This window comes from Physeter macrocephalus, chromosome 4, assembly GCF_002837175.3.
Source record: "Physeter macrocephalus isolate SW-GA chromosome 4, ASM283717v5, whole genome shotgun sequence".
Taxonomy (NCBI): Eukaryota; Metazoa; Chordata; class Mammalia; order Artiodactyla; family Physeteridae; genus Physeter; species Physeter macrocephalus.
The window spans coordinates 62017710-62035006 of NC_041217.1; the positions used below are offsets into that span (position 1 = coordinate 62017710).

At 36.3% G+C, this 17297-nt stretch overlaps 1 protein-coding gene across 7 annotated transcripts in view; it reads right to left on the reverse strand.

Moving 5' to 3' along the window:
- NME7 (NME/NM23 family member 7) overlaps positions 1-17254 on the reverse strand; it is a 267494-nt gene extending 250240 nt beyond the window's left edge. For 5 of the 7 annotated variants that reach the window (XM_024116676.3, XM_055084233.1, XM_055084234.1 and 2 more), the window contains exon 1: positions 17178-17254. In XM_024116676.3, the coding sequence (XP_023972444.1) occupies positions 17178-17180 (3 nt within the window). In that variant the 5' untranslated portion in view covers positions 17181-17254. The other 2 variants (XM_028488688.2, XM_028488687.2) reach the window with 2 other exon arrangements.
- Positions 17255-17297: the final 43 nt, after the last annotated feature.

The window sequence follows — 17297 nt, forward strand, 5'->3', positions numbered from 1 at the left end:
TCTTCATTGAATTGCATTGGCATTTTTGTTGAAAATCAACTTACCATAAAAGGTTTATTTCTGGAAAAAAAAAAAAAACAGGTTTATTTCTGGACTTTCAATCCTGTTCCACTGATCTCCATGTCTAGCCTTACACCAGTACCACACTCTCTTGATTACTGTATCTTTATTGTTAGGTTTGAAACCAGGAAGTCTAAGTCCTCCAGTTTTGGTCTTTTTATTCAAAATTTTGTTGACTATTCTGAGTCCTTCACATTTCCATATCAATTTTAGGATCAGCGTGTCAATTTCTGCAAAAAATATCTGTTGGGATTTTGATAGGGATTGCACCGAACCCATTTATCTGTTTATAGAGAATTGCCACCATAATATATTGATTCTTCCAATCCATGAACATGGAATGTCTCCATATATCTTACAATTTTACTCAGCAATGTTTTGTAGTTTTCAGTGTACATCTTGCACTTCTGCTAAAAAATATTCCTGAGTATTTATTCTTTTGATGCTATTGTAAATGGAATTTGTTTCTTAATTTCCTTTTCAGACTGTTCATTGTAGTACATAGAAATACAACTGATTTTTGTATACTGATTTTGTATATTGATCTTATATTCTGCAACCTTACTGAGCACATTAGTTATAAAAGATTTTTGGTTTGGGGGCACGGGGTGGTAGATTCCATAGGATTTTCTACATATACAGTTATACCATCTGTGAATAAAGATAGTTTTACTTCTTCCTATCCAATCTGGATGCCTCTTATCTCTTTTTTTCTTGCCTGACTGCAATGGCTAAAACTTCTATTACAACATTGTATAAAACTGGTGAAAGCAGACATCATTGCCCTTATTCCTGATCTTAGGAAGAAAGCATTAACATTTTCACCATTATGTTGTTAGCTATAGGTTTTCTGTGAATCTCCTTAGTCAGGTTGAAGGACTTTCCTTCTATTCTTTATTTATTGAGAATTTTTATTATGAATGGTTTTGGATTTTGCAAAAATGTTTTTGTATGTCTGCTGATTATGTGGGTTTTGTCCTTTATTAATAAGGTGAATTATATTAATTAATGATTTTCAGATATTAAATCAACTTTGAATTCTTGGTATAAATCCCACTAGGTCATGTGGTAAAATCCATTCCATATGTTAAAGGATTCAGTTTACTAAAATTTTGTTGAAGATTGGTAAATCTATATTCAAATAAGGAGTATCAATAGTTTTCTTTTCTTGTAATGTCTTCCTCTGGCTTCGGTATAAGGGTAATACCGGCTTCACAGGATGAGTTGGGAAGTATTCCTCTTCCTCTATTTTCCTGAAAGGTTGGTATTGTTTATTCTTTAAATGTTTGATATAGTTCACCAGAGAAATCATTTGGGCCTGAGCTTATCCTTGCAGAAAGATTTTTTTATAACTCATTCAATTGCTTTGCCTGGTATAGATCTATTCAGGTTTTCTCCATCTTCTTGAGTCTGTTTTAGTAATTATATCTTTCAAGGACTTCACCCATTTCATCCAAGTTGTCTAATTTGATGGCATAAAGTTGTCCATAGTATTTCATTATAATTCCTTTAATTTATGTAGAGTCAGTAGAGATGGCTCCTCTTTCATTCCTAATTTTGGTAATTTATATCTTTGGTCTTCTTTTATTAGCCAGTCTAACTAAAGTTTTATCTATGTTAATCATTTCAAAGAAGGAATTTCTGGTTCCACTGATTTTCTCTATTGTTTCTTAGTTTCCTATTTTATTGGTTTCCACTCTAATCTTCATTTCCATCCTTCTTCTTGTTTTATATTTAATTTGTTCTTATTTTTCCCTTTATCTAGTCTCTTAATGTAGAAGCTGAACTTACTGATTTGTAATCTCTTTTTCAGTTTATGCATTTCTCATTGATTTCTTAATGTTAAAGTACTCTAGGTCTTGGTCTTTGGACATCTTGCTTCTATCTACACTCACTCTCTTAAGGATTGTCTGGTCTCATGGCTTTAAATGAATTCCATATACTGAGAGCTCTCAGACTAGACCTCTTCCAAATTTCAGGGTCACATATCCACCTGCCTCTTACCTTAGATATTAAATAAACATCTCTAATTTAACAGGCTCCAAACTGATCTCCTGCTCCAGCCCCTTACCAAACTTGCTCCTCATCAGTCTTCCACATCTCTGGTTAATGGCAACTCCACCCTTACCATTGCTTAGGCCATAATCCAAGGGTCATCTTTTAGCTCTATCCCTGACTCACTCTTTCTCTTAGACCTCAGAACCAATCCATCAGGAAATCCTCATGGATTTCCTATTAGCTCTACCTACAAAGAATATACACCAAATCACTCCACTACCTCCACTGCAATTACACTACTCCAAGCCACCATACTCTCGCCTAGATTATACCTTATAACTTGTCTCTCTACTTCCATTCTTGACCACTGCACCCTGCCACATCTATTCTCAAAAAAGCAGCCAAAGAGACAATGTAAAAATGTAAGGTGAACCACCTCACCCCTCCTCTTAAAATCTGCAGACTCAAACTTCCTATCTCTATCAGAATGAAGTTAACCCACTTTCAATGGCCTGCAAGATCTGGCCTCTCATTACCTGCCTGATCTCATCTCCCACAACTGTCACTCTTGCTTACTGTGCCAGAGCCACACTGTTACTTGAACACAGGGCATTCTCCACCTAAGAGCCTCTCCATTGGCTACCCTACTTCCTGGAATACTTTTTCTCCAACTTCTGCATGGCTCATCCTTTCTCGCTCTCAAGTCTTTGTTCAACTATCATCTTCTCTATTAGACTGACTCTGGCCATGTCCCTTTAAATTACACGCACCACCATTACTAGCACTCCCAATATTCATCACCCTGACCACTTTTTCCCTATAGCATTTAACACCTTCAAATATTATGTATATTATTCTTAATATGTTGATTATTTATTATATATCTCCTTCAATAGAATGTAAGACCTCTTAGGGCAAGAATTGTTGTTTGTTTTATTCATGGATGTATCCCAAGGGACTAGGTATACGTATGGCATATAATAGGTGTTATTAAATATTTGTTGAATGAATAAATAAATTTAAAAAGCAGAACTTATCCACTGGCCATTATCAAATTAAACGTTACTCATGCCTGAAAAGCTGAATTTATTTATTGCTCCATTCATTCAACAAATATTGAGTTCCTTCTCTTTGCCAGGCACTGCAGCAGACAATAGGGATATTCAAAACAGACAAGGTCCCGTTGACATGGAGCTTGTTTACCAAACTTCTGTTTCTCTTCATAGCATGTTAAAAAAAATGGTATCATTCCTGTAATAATAAGTGTTATAAAGACAATACAATGCATAAGTAAATGTGTTAGTGATTAGGAACAGAGAGCTAGGAGTCTTCCCTCAACTAGAATAGACAGTAAAGCCCACTATGAGGAGATATCATTCGAAGTAAAACCAGGATAAGGAGAAGCCATTCATGCAGAATTCTGCGGGGAGAAACATTCCAGAGAGACAAAAAGCATAAAGCTTCAAAGAGGAGGTGGAGTTTGGTGAACTCAAGAAAAGAAAAAAAAAGCCAATATGACCTGAAGGTGGTAGAAGAGGGATAGATAAGGTGGGAGGGCATCCTGCCTCCACTGCGGAGGCCCTAAACCCACCCTGACATTTTTAGCAATTTAGACGCATCCTAGAATGTTATTTTTGTATCACCTTCTCTCTCCTGTGCTCCCTCTCTCCTACTCTTTTTCCCTCTAGGGAAAATGCCAATGGCACTGAGTGCCAGTGTCACTGAGTCGAAATTTGAGAAGCCTATTCCTTAGCAGACCTGGTACTTCTGTGCAAATCAGAAAAAGTTGTGCTTTCCTCACAACACTTTCTTTCATCTATTAGAAAAATATGTAATAAATAAGCGTATCTACAATTCACTCATAGTTGTACATGTGCAGTGCAACATGCACAGCAGCATGTAGGGCCCTGGTTGCAGAGACAGAGGAGGGCAGCTCTTTGCAAATCAAACTGGTTCCATTTTTCCTCTATTTCAAATACTGAATGCTGTGGATATTAAATATACATGTAGCTTTTCAAACACTGCAATTATTACTATTCAGCATTAACTACAGTTGGCTACAGATTCTGTTAGCTTTATCCTCATGCGAAAAGGAATGAGTCTGAGTATTTCTGAGATGCAGATTCAAGGGGCTGTAAGCATGAACGTACTTCCGTAAAAGTGGCAAAAGCCTTGACTATATCAGCAAGTGTTAGAAGTACTGATCATCAGACAGTCTAACAGAAGAGCTACATATTAGGGCAATCTTCCCTATCTTTAGGAAAAGTTTTTGCCTACATTATTTCATGTGACTCCTGGGTTATTTTAATTTAGTAGTTTACTGTTTTGGGTTTTTTTTTTTAATAAGATAAAGGATATTTTGATGGAGTAACAGATTCTTAAAAACCATTTTCAAGTTTAATTCCAAAGGAGGCCATTCTTTTCATCACCTAGGCTTCCATTTCCTAATTTATGAAAAGGAAAAGTGTGTGTCTTCATGAGAAATAATCTGTGATACTGTGTTCTTTCTAGATGAATGGTATGCGTATGCCACATTGATATAATTAAAATTAATGAGCAACTAATAATATCCATAAAGGATATCGCTCCCGAAAGAATGCGTCCAGTGATAAAGGAGTGCCACCTAATGTTCAGTGTGAACTTCAACATATCCAGGCCACACAGCCATGTGACAAACACCCCTCAATTGGAGCCCTGAAATTATATATTAAATCATGATAATTTTGCAGAGGCCCTAATTGAGTATCAAAATAAGAATTATGACTTCTTGAAGAAAATTTGTATCACACATATGCTCTAGAAATTGATTTTTCAAAAGGAAGTAAACAGTCGTTACTTCTCTCTATAGCTACCAAAAAAAAAAAAAAAAAAAAGAAGAAGAAGAAATTTACTCCTAAAATATTTTAAAAATTTAAACACCTTGGTCTCAACTGCAGTAGACTAGAAAGAGCCCAGGCTTCCAGGCTAAACAGGTAGGTTCAAATCAGGGCCCTCCCACTCAACAGCAGAATAACCTTGGGTCTTTCAAACCTGAGACTGTTTCCTTAAATGAAAAGAACTTAATTTACAGTAGGCATAAAATAAATGATAGATATTAGTTATTAAGAAAAGTAGGTCTCCCATTATGATTTATAAGCTAATAAGTTAACTCAGTTTTTAATAGATCCCCTTCCAGTTATCAGGGCTTTAAGAAATGTTTTATTGAAAAGACAACACATGCCAGGTCAACAATTTCATTTCTCTCTAATCCCTTGCATTAAAAAAGGACCTAATCTCAGTTCTTTTCTGATCCTTCCCCCAACCAGTCCCAAGTAAGTTTAAAGCATTTTTTTAGCCACTGAAGAAATTTTCAGGTTCAAACAGCAACTCTGAGGAAAGAAGAATAACATGCACTGAATTCTCTTCACTTGCTTTCTAACATCTAACACATTACATAGCAGGGTTTTAAACAACTTAAAACAATAATTTTTTAAGTCCAGTTAAACTATTTCAAGAATATCTTCCTCATGACATTAAAAAAAAAGGGAGTAATCTGATGTGTGTGTGTGTGTGTGTGTAAAACATCTTTTTTTTTAACCCTTGGATTAATATCATCAAATTTTATTAATTTACCTTTACAATTCTCAAAAATTAAGTCTCTTTTGAGCCTAATCTTTCCTTTAATATTACAGATTTATTGTTTGTATAAGTGACAATTTAGCTGTAACAGATAAGAAGTTTCATGACAGCTCAGTGTATTAATTAGGAAGGTCTTTTAAGCACACTGTTACTGAGGGCCTCCATGGGCCAGGCCTGGGAATGCAAAGGAACATAATATTGGGTTGGCCAAACAGTTTGTTCAGGTTTTTCCATAACATCTTACAAAAAACCCGAATGAACTTTTTTGGCCAACCCAATAAATAAATCCTGCTCTCCAGGAGCTCACTCTCCCCGGCACATTACTCAGTCCTCACTCTGAGAGCCAGAAGGTAGATTACAGGGATAAATTCCCAATGCATGTCTTTGAAAGCAGATGGAACCCCTTCTCCACCAGCACTGCATTCCCAGGAGACTAGGCCTTCGGGAAGGGGCAGAGGGGATCATGGAGATGTTAGGAAGAATAGGCAGGGCCAGAGACATCGCTACTTCTTTCTCTCTCCTGGCCTTGGAGGTTTCTCTCTTTTCTCTCCTGGATTTTAGATGTCTGTCCCTCTCCCTCTCTCTTGGTCCTGGATTTCTTTCTCTACCTCTAAACTTTGGACAGCTTTCTTTCCTAGGGAAATAAAAGGATATTTAAGAAAATAGAGAATGCAAAGGAAAATAAGGCAAACAGTGTAAAAAAGGATCATAAAACAGAACTGAAGTTGGTACTTACTGATATGGTATTGACTAAATAAAGTTTTTAATTCCTTCCCTTATTTAAGAAATTAGAACTAATGCAGTATGGAGTCAGTCACATCTACATACAGCGATGCTTACCACGTCTAGACATGAGCACAGTGTGGCAGCAAGAACATCTCACTGAGGGAGAAGACATGTGGGCCTCTGAGTACTCCCCAATCTAGCTTCCTCATCTATAAAATTTGGGGACAAGACTAGATTGGTGGCTCACAAACATTTTCCTTTTTTTTTCACCAGAACCTACAATAAGAACTACAATTTCCACTAGAACCAATACACACACATACACCCTCCACAACAGAAAAAAAGTTCCATGAAACAATTCTTATCCTAGAATGTGCAACGTACTAATATTTTACACTGCTTTTAAAGGTTAGTTGCTATTCACAATTTAGAGTTCATAATCCACCAATGGGTCCCAACATCAGTTTCAGAAACACTGGTCCTACAAAAATCCAAAGTCTCCTTCAGCTCAAAGAGTTTATGATTTCATACCACATAGGGCTTATATGATCTGGCCTCAGCCTACCTCTCAACCACATTTCTGCCACTCTCTCCCTCGCTCTCTCTGCTCCAATCTTACTGGCCTTCTTGCTGGTCCCTGGACAGAGCAAGCAGGCTCCCACCCCAGAATCTTTGCCCTTGCTGTTCCCTCTGCCTGGACTACTCCACTGCTAGGGTTATTAGGGCTCTCTACAGTGTCACTTCATTCAGCTCTCTGCTCATATGTCAGCCATCTAGAGAGGTTTCCCTGACCATCCAACTAAATGCCACCTCCTTCTACTTTCTTCAATCTCTTCTCCCATAATCTAACTTTTCCATAGCACTTATCAATAATTAACACTATATTACATGTTTGTTTATTGTGTGACTTCCCACCCCCAGAAATTTTAGCTCCATAAGGGTAGGACTTTGTCAGTCATTGCTATATATCCTGGGTGCCTAGAACAGTGCCCCGTATATAATAAGAACTTAAAAATAATTGTTGAATGAATGAATGAATCTAGATTTCCCTCTCAGAATACAACAGCCTACTGTTTGAGACTTAGAATTCTAGATTTTCTCTGGTGGTAAACAGCCCTTGATCAAAAAGAGTTCTCCACTCCTGGTCTTTACCAAAGGGACTAGCAAGGAAATTCAGTGGAAAGTTAACTTCCCTTCTTTTCAACTACCTTTTCAGTGCATTATTATTCTTCCTTGAATGCCTGTGCTTCTCTGCTCTCTACTGATTTTTGATATTCCTCCTCACATGCAATTCCTATCTCTAAAGGACATTATGAATTAGTTAAGAATCTTAAATGCCTTAAAAAATGGAAAATATTATGTAAATATCAGGCACTATCATTATTAAACCTGCAGCTGTGCAATGCTTCTGTCAGGTGTTAAAATGAAAAAAGAAAGTGAAGAAGGGGAGGGAAACCAGAGTAACTGGAGGTGCTACTTTAGGTTGAGTGGACTAGGAAGGCCTCTCCCTCGAGGTGTCATGTAAGCATCGGAAAAAGTGAAGACGCATTTCAGGCAAATGGAATAGTAACTGTGGCTGAAGTCCATGTAATTTGGGGGGGGAAAAAGATGTACACTTTTAAAGATGTATATCTTAAAAGGTTAAACCAAAAAGAATCTGCTTTAAAATCATATTAATAAGCACACCTCAAGTACTTCCCAATAGTCACCAGATGTGTGTGTCTTGTGCCCACTTACAACCCACCCAAAGGGACATCTGCGTCAATAGGCAAAAATGTTCAAAAGAAAGAGAAAAAAAAAAACATTTGTTAAGTAGGCTGAAGCTTGAACAATGAACCACAGTGACATTCTCCTACTGTTTCCAAATGCCTTCTAGTAAATTTAAGGAATCGATGTTGACATTAGCATGCTAAGTTTAATTTGGGATTTATATATATTCAAAGCTGAAGAAAATGTGAAACTCAGTGAATGAAAAATAACACAGAAAATGCTGTAAAGTTAACTAATCTTGTTTTTAATTAACACTCCTACATAGTGATCAGTCTCTCCTCTCTGTTCCTACATTCAGCAGGTCTCTATCTTAACACCTGTCAATAACAACAGTAGTAGCAACAGCTAACATTTATTGGATGCTTACAATGTATAAAGCATTAAGCTAAGCACTTTATCTCTTTTAATCATAACAATATTCCCTTGAGGGAGTTAGTATTATTATCATGTTCATTTTACAAATGCGGAAATTGAATTTCTCTAAGTTAGTAGTACAATGTTACAATATATCATGTTTCTCTCTTCCCCCAAGATTGTGAGCTCCTTAAAAGAAAGATCTAGTCTTATTCATCTTTGTATCTCAGATATATGGCATGTAGCAGGAACCCAACAGTAGGGCAGAGGATGAGTACAAGAGGTTCTGCCCCACTACTACGTAACTTCTTAGTATTTCAACTTTGGTTCTAAAAATGTTCTAGTGATGCACGCCTCCACCTATGTGTATACTGAGAGTCAAGATAAATTCTCCACGCCATTACTAGATTTTAAATGGAAATTCTGGGGAAAAGTGAGCATATTACTATAGGATCCATTCTCCCTTTGGAGATAAAATTTTTAATTATTTAATTACGAAAAATACTCAAATACCTAAGATATACAAATATACACCTTTCAGAGATTTGGGCAGATATAGTAAAATTCAAAGAACTACTTAAAGAGCAAGATGGTTTAACATAAATGATAGACCTATACTTGCCACTAGATGGAGGGATTTTCCATTTTTCCAAAGCCCTATTTCTGAGCCTCTGTAGCAAGAAACAGATTAGGCCTAAAATGGGCTCCTTTATATTTTCACAATCAAATTATTGAATAATAAAATTTCAAGACTACCAGTAATAAAACTTAGCTCCCAGCTAATCCACTTAAGCTTGGCAGAAATTCATGGATCTCAAGATCTAATACTTACTAAACACATATCAGACATGCTTAGCTGTCTCCTCCCAAAAGGACATGAGAGTTATTGTAACTGGTCGCAAGAACTATTCCTGCCATCTCCCATCCACTCCCTTTTCCCTGACCTTTTACTGCTTCCATAGGAAAATGAATCTCTAATAGAAATTGAGGAAGATGATATTTAATATACTGATATAAAAGTAAATTTTTAAATATCTAAAAAATTGGACAATAACACCACTAACCTCAAATATTTATTTCTGAAACTTGTTTTAGATTTTAATCACCTTCCATTCTCCCCAATCATCTTTTCATTTCGTAGCAGTTTGGTTAATATGAAAATAATAAATTTCATATGTATAGTGCATTACAGTTTATAAATTATTTTCACATACATTACCTCATTTGATCCTCACAAAATATGAACAGAAATTATCATTCTGATTTTATGGATGAGAAAACAATTGCCCAGAAAGATTACATGTCACACAGTAAATAAATGCTAAAACCAATACTACAATAAGGATTGAAAATTTTCAATTTCTAGTTCTAGACCAGTTCCTTTGTACTACAATCAGCTGCTGCTTCAAAACAGACAAGAGAGGACTGGATAATCTGTCTTTGAATAATAGTTTAGAAAAGGTTACTCCTATCTTCATCAGTATATACAGTCAATAAATTTTGAATTGTAACAATTTATGAAAGATGTGAAATAATTAGAGAAATATTTTGGGTAAGTATTAACAGCATTTTTCATCTATAGAAAATAAGTGATTTATAATCTTTCTCTCTCAATATACTGGGTAAAGAAAGTGAAAGAGTTCAAATCCATTGTTACATGTATGTATTAAATGTATAGAAATATCAGGTTAGAGATTAGGAGAAACAGGCACCATGGCACACTGCTAGTAGTGTACAAACGAGTAAAACTTTCTGGAGGTAATTTGGCAGTGCATATCAAAAAGATTTAAAAATGCACATGGCCTCTCACCCAGTTATTCTATTTCTAATTTATTCTAAGAAAATAATTATTATGTGAGTAAAAATGTGTCTGCAAAAATACGTTTATTATGGTGTTAAAAGACCAAATTAATAAATAGATTGATTAAACCAGATTAAATGAAAGAATATAACGTAGTTCTTAAAACTGATCTGTAAAAATGTATAAGACATATTAAGTGAAAAAAAATCTGTAAACAATGTATGCAATAGGATCACATTTTAAAAGAGATATATACATCTGTGTGTGTGTAACTGAGATAATATTCTAAAATAGTAATACTGATTGTATATAGTCAGTGATATTACAGATGCATTCAATTATATATTTTCACTTAGCTATTTTCAAATCTCTAAAAATGACTACATTTCTACAACAGAGTAAGTTAAATATTATATATATAAATTAAATATATATTTTATATGTTTTGATATATTATGTATTACCTGTATTTTATATATTACATAAATATATAAAATGCATATAGCATATATATGTTTAACTTGTACCAGAACTATGGAAAACAAAGAATGAAATTTAAATTTACATATGTCAGAAAACCCTGGAGCCATTATGCATGTCTACAGAAATACATTTTAAAGAATAAAGCAACATGAAGAATGAACAGCACATAGGATGAGTCAGGAGAGATAACAATAGCAACTTAATTAGACAAAGTGCCTAGTATCAGAAAATAAACTTGAATTGAGCAGTACATTTTAATAGCAACAATTTCTCACATCTACTTAATAGAAAGTCTTAAAATACCAACTTTTGGAAGTGAAGTAGCTTAGATAGTTTTTGCAGGAAAATGAATATAAGGTTCATAGGAAATGCTGGAGATACTTCTGGAGAATAAGGGACTTCAATCTTATGCTACAGACCCATTAAGAAAGGTATCACGTAAAATCACAGCAGAACACATAATATCCCTAATATCCATGTAGAAACTATGATGCATACCCACCTGGAATGGGGGGCTCTGCCTGACGCATCTTACAGAAGATATTATGGAAACAAAAGGTCCAGTAAAGGGCAATTAAATTATGAAAAGGCAATTATAAGCGGAGAAATTAGTCTCTAATCTTCAAATTTAAGAGCAGGACAAAAAAAACCTTTCTTTCCAAAGTTTACAAGATCATAAATGTTACAGATGAAAATAGGCACTGAACGACCAAACTAATATGGCTAACATTTAAATAAGTCCAGATCCAAGGAAAATAAAATATTTTGATGGAATAGGAAAAATGTATGAGATACATTATCCTATTGCATTTAGAATGAAATCCAAAATCCTTCCCTTCCTGCCTTTTGTGACAACATGGATGCAACTTGAGGGCATTATACTAAGTGAAATAAATCAGACAGAGAAAGACAAATACTGTATGATATCACTAATATGTGGAATCTAAAAAGCCAGACTTATAGAAACAGAGAGTAGAATGGTGAGTACCAGGAGCTGGGGGAAGGGGGAAATGGGGAGGTATTGGTCAAAGGATACAAACATCCAGTTAGAAGATAAATAAGTTCTGGGGATCTAATGTATATAGCACGGTTATTATAGTTAACAATGCTGTATTACATACTTGAAGTTGCTAAAAGAATAGATTTTTTTTCCTCCAAAAGGATATTAGCATGTTTAATAGCATTCTCTTATTACATTTCATTATTCATGGCCAGTCCCTGAATCAGGGGCTGGTCAATGTACAATGTAAACAGAAGGATACAACAGTGGCAACATTTTTTAATTCAATTTTTTGTTATACAGGTAATACCCGAATTCACTTCCCTTGACAAAAAAATAAAACCACTGCAGTTCAGACTTAAATTCCCTTTGATCAGCTCCCCAAATACAAAACTCTCCCCTAAACACAGAGGTAACCACTGTTACCAGCTTCTCTATATATTTGCCTAATATTTCCATAGAGAGTACATAGTACTATCACGTGGGTTTGTATTTTGCTGTTTTTTTTTTTTTACATACACTGGAAACTACAAATATTCTGCAACCAATTCTGCAACTAAATTCACTAAAAAAATTCTTATCTGTCTAAGTTGGTACATATAGATCTATAACAATCTCCTTAAATGCTACATAATATTCCCAGCATGGACACATCATGGTTTACTTAGCCATCTCCCTATTGATAGACATTTAGGTAGTCTCCCATTACAAACAGCCCTGTCAAAGGCTGGAGACTTCAACCTGGTCCGCCTGGTCCTATGTTCCTACCCCTTGCAAACAAGAAGATTTATCATTTACGCTGTGTTAAGTGCACAAAATAGCAAAAGTGTCCTTAGGAACATTTTATAACAAATTTATAGTAATTTTTTTTCAAAATCCTAGATCCCACTAAGATGATTTCTTTTTTTTCTGTTTGTTTTTGGCTTTTTAAAAATATACAATTGTTATACATATATAACATTATATTACTTTCAGGTGCACAACATAATGATTTAGTATTAGTATATATTGCAAAATGATCACCACAATAAGTCTAAATAACACTCATCACCATATATGGTTACAAAATTTCTTCTTATGAGAACTGTTAAGGTCTACTCACGTAGTGACTTTCAAATATGCAATAGAGCATTATTAACTATTGTCACCATGCTGTCCATTATATTCCCATGACATTTATTTTATAACCAGAAGTTTATACCTTTTGACCACCTTCATCCTTTTCACCAACCCCTCCACCACTCTGCCTCTGGAAACCACCAATCTGTTCGAAGAGAGTGGATCTTAAATGTTCGCATCACAAAAAAGAAACGGTAATTATATAAGAGATGGAGGCAATCATTTTGTAATAGATAAGTGTATCAAATTAACACATTGTACATCTTAAACTTACACAGTGTTATATGTCAATTATACCTCAATAAAGCTAGGGGAAAAAAAGAAAAGATGGGGGACAAAAAGGCAGAAAAAAGACAGGAAAAAGATAAAGAGCTACAAAAGACAGGAAAAAAGATAAAGAGGAAAATTAAGCCATTATATTAACCAGTTGCTATGCAGTTTTGCAAATACAACTGCTAAAGAAGAATATAACAAGCTCTAGACTGCATTCATAATAAAATATATAGGGGAAAATGTTTTAAGTTTCAGGTTTTTATTTTAGGCTCTATACTTTCTGATTCAGTTGTAGTAAATAAAATCCTGCCTAGCTTTCAAACTTTAGTTCCTCCAAGTTAGCAGTTCAAGTAACAAAAGGAATTCTGGATGGGGAAGAAGCACGTAGCAAGACAGTAAACCTATTTAGAAAAAACTTTATAAGGTTGAAAACTGAAAAACAATTCATGGAATAAAATCCTGTTCTTTATTCAGCAATCATGAAGCTCTCTTTGAAGGCTATTTTAAAACAACACCAACTTTGAGACATTTATTTAGTCTAATTCTTGTGGAACATAGTTGATCATCTTTAAAGGCCTTATACTAGCAGTTCATCTTGGGTAACAGTATTCAAATCAATGCTCTATTTTAGAAGATGTATAACATTCATATCTCTTTATTAATCAGAAGAGTCTTGGAATTATCATCTCTATTCTCTGTATGCACAAAAGTAAATAAATTGATGACTCTATTATATTCTTTATCTTAAACAGCATGCATGTGAGACATCCTTAACTACGGTTGCCTATCTCTGCTTCATAAGATACAGGTGATGCTAGCATTTGAAGGCAGAACCCAATTCTGGTGCTAGAAGCTAGAACTGTAACAAACCAGATGCAGATAATTTAATTGCAATGACCAGGAAGCCACACCAGCAGAGCAAACAAACTCCATCCTCAGCTGCTTATGGAGACCATCATCTTTGATAGAGTACAGAGGCCCATGGCCAGACTGAACACGGCGAAAGGACATCCATTTCTCTTTTTCTAAAGGCCTACTCTTTCTCATAAAGGACTGACAGCAACTGACGTAAGAGAAAGATTTGGATGCAGAAAAAAAAATTTTGAAAATTCAACTCTAGTCAATTTTAGGCTTTCATTAAATTCAGAGTTCATCCTGCCACACAATAAGATTGTCACTAGGTCAAAGGAGGAAGAAGAAATCTGCATGCCTTGAGATTTCAACTATTTTGCCATTTAAAGTGTGTCTTGCTCAAAGTACATTTTACCTTGAACTTTGTGGATCACGAATCACAGTAAGAAATATATTCTGCGTCATAACCCAGTACACATAACACACATACAATTTAAAACAAGTTTCATGAAAGTGACCTTTACTATAGGCAATATGGTAATGTCTATTTCATGTTTTAATGCTGGCTACATACCACAAATTAATTTCATGACCAAATAATGGGTCACAACTATAGTTTCAAAAACACTGCTGTAGTACATACACGTGGTCTGCCCTTTACCTACTTCTCTACCGGAATCTCACACTCCATCATCCTCCCTCCACTGGTGTCACCCACACACCACCTCATAATCTATCAATAATAGCGATTTTTTTTTCACATTAAACCATAAGATCAGTGCCTGCAATACTCGAAGCTCTTTTGATCTTTTTGCTAGTGCTGCCTAGAACCCTTCCCTCAGATCATTGCACTTTATCACTCAGACTTCAAGACAAAAGTCTCTTCCTCCGGGCTTCCCTGGTGGCGCAGTGGTTGAGAGTCTGCCTGCCGATGCAATGGACACGGGTTCGTGCCCCGGTGCGGGAAGATCCCACATGCCGCGGAGCGGCTGGGCCCGTGAGCCATGGCCGCTGAGCCTGTGCGTCTGGAGCCTGTGCTCCGCAACGGGAGAGGCCACAACAGTGAGAGGCCCGCGTACCGCAAAAAAAAAAAAAAAAAAAAAAGTCTCTTCCTCCGACAAGCCTTCATTGACCACGCAATTTCTCAGAGACACCACACACAACTCGAGCCAGGACAGAGGGTGCTAGGAGGAGTTCACTGCTCTTAGGGTTGTTGGAGAGTCTGAATGACCGGCACCAAAAAACAGTATTTCACAAATATCTGAGTGCCTAACAGATACAAGCAATAGCAGTGAACAAAAGTAAGATCCATTCCTCTAACACTTCACAGTTTAGCAAGTGTGACAAATCCATGAGCAAATAATTTCGACTGAATATGGTAAGTACAAGTTTGAGGGGCCTTTGCGGTAATCAGGTAGAGATGTCCAGGAAGCAACTAGGCCTTAACAGGTCTGAGATGAAACTGAAATTTAAGAATGAATGCTTAGGCATTAGTAGAACTCTTGTGTGTGGATGAAATCAGCCAAGGAAAATGTAGAGACTAAGAAGTGAAATTAATTAAGGAGTGAGTCCCAGAAAATGACACTTTAAAAACAGGCAAAGCCAGTGGAAAAAAAGAGGGAATGAATAACCATGAGCTTCAGTTGTCAGAGAAGCTAAATAAAATAAATTTTGAGAAGAAATTACTGGATTTGGCACTTAAAATGCCGTTCGAAATTTAAGCAAGAACGACTTCATGACGCCATTAGAGAGGAATTCAGACAACAGAGTGTTGAGGACGCAAGTGACCGAGCAGAATTTGATACAAATGGAAGCACTATGCTTTCCAGCAATTTACTGATAGATTGATGGGAGGACTGGATAAACACAGGAAGGGGAAGGGCTTTTGTTTTATTTCATTTTCTTAAGATGTATGACTTGAACGCTGAGGAGAAGGAAAGGAGAGGAAGAGGCTGAAAGCACAGGAAAGAAGAACCATAACCTGAAGCAAAAGTCTTGTAAGGAATGGGAGGGAATAAGATTTAGGGCAAAGATGGAAGCATTATCCTTCAACACCTGTTTCTATCAATTAGCAACACAAGACCGAATGATGGGTAAAACATATAGATCAATATATAGGTTGGGGCATGAGGTAAAGAAATTGACTGTTAGAGTCTGTCATCTACTTAGAATGGAGGGGAAGGGACAGGGTTTGTAAAGTGAAGGTGTGGAAAGGGCTCGGAAGGAAAAGGGCAGCAGAAGATTGGAGTAATAAAATGGATCGCTGAGTAGTACTGGAGAAGGGGTGGTGGGTGGGTCTCTGTTAAGTTCACAGCTATACTCATCCGACAATAGTCATCTCTCTATCCTCCAGTTCCTTACCTGTAAGTGTTTAAAATATTTGGTAATTAAGTGAATTAACTAGAACCCTGGTGTTTTCAAACACGTGACTGAATTAAAATTATCTTTTTTAATTATCTTTTTTAACAGGCTTTTTTAAAATGCAAATACGGAGCCCCATTCCTATTTATTCAGAATTTCTGGGGGAGGCTCTAGCAAGTGAATTTTCCAGAAGTGATCTTGAGGGGCATTCCTGTTAAAAAGCACGGACCTAGAAGGTAATCAACTGGCTAGAAGAGAGCTAATGCAAAATACAGCTATTACTATATGGCCCTTAGACAGGGTGTGGGACAGTACTCGGCCACTCAAGAAAGAAAAGATTTCAGGAACTAGGGAGGTTCGGATCAGTAATGAGAAAGTTACACACACACCACAACATATTATTAAATGAAGCGCATTAAGGTAAAGCTGGGAGCTTGAAAAAAAAAATGCAATGGTGAAAAATGAAAACATTTTAAATGTTTGTTCGAAATAATCTCTCACCTCAGACTATTAGCCTCAGTGTCTTACCCCTAAACTTCCTGTAACATTACTCTCGAGGCTTAGCAGTACCAAAGTGGAATTCAGAATGCTACAAGAAATAGGGAAAGAGGAAACTGCAGGGACTGCTCCTGGAAAGGGAGAAAGAGATAACGGCGTGAAGGCAGATGGGACGCGGACGCCTCTCAGTGCCCAGACAACCAAGGACCTGGGACGCGGAGTAAAGAAGACCCCGGAGCCGTTCTGGCCTCGCCTGGCACTCACCATCACCTCAGGATCTCAGCACAAGGAAACAGGTATGGTTGCGACAGGACGTATACAACACCAATACCAACGCCGGGTTACTCTGGCAACAGAGTTCCACCTACTGCTGTACTTTGCGTG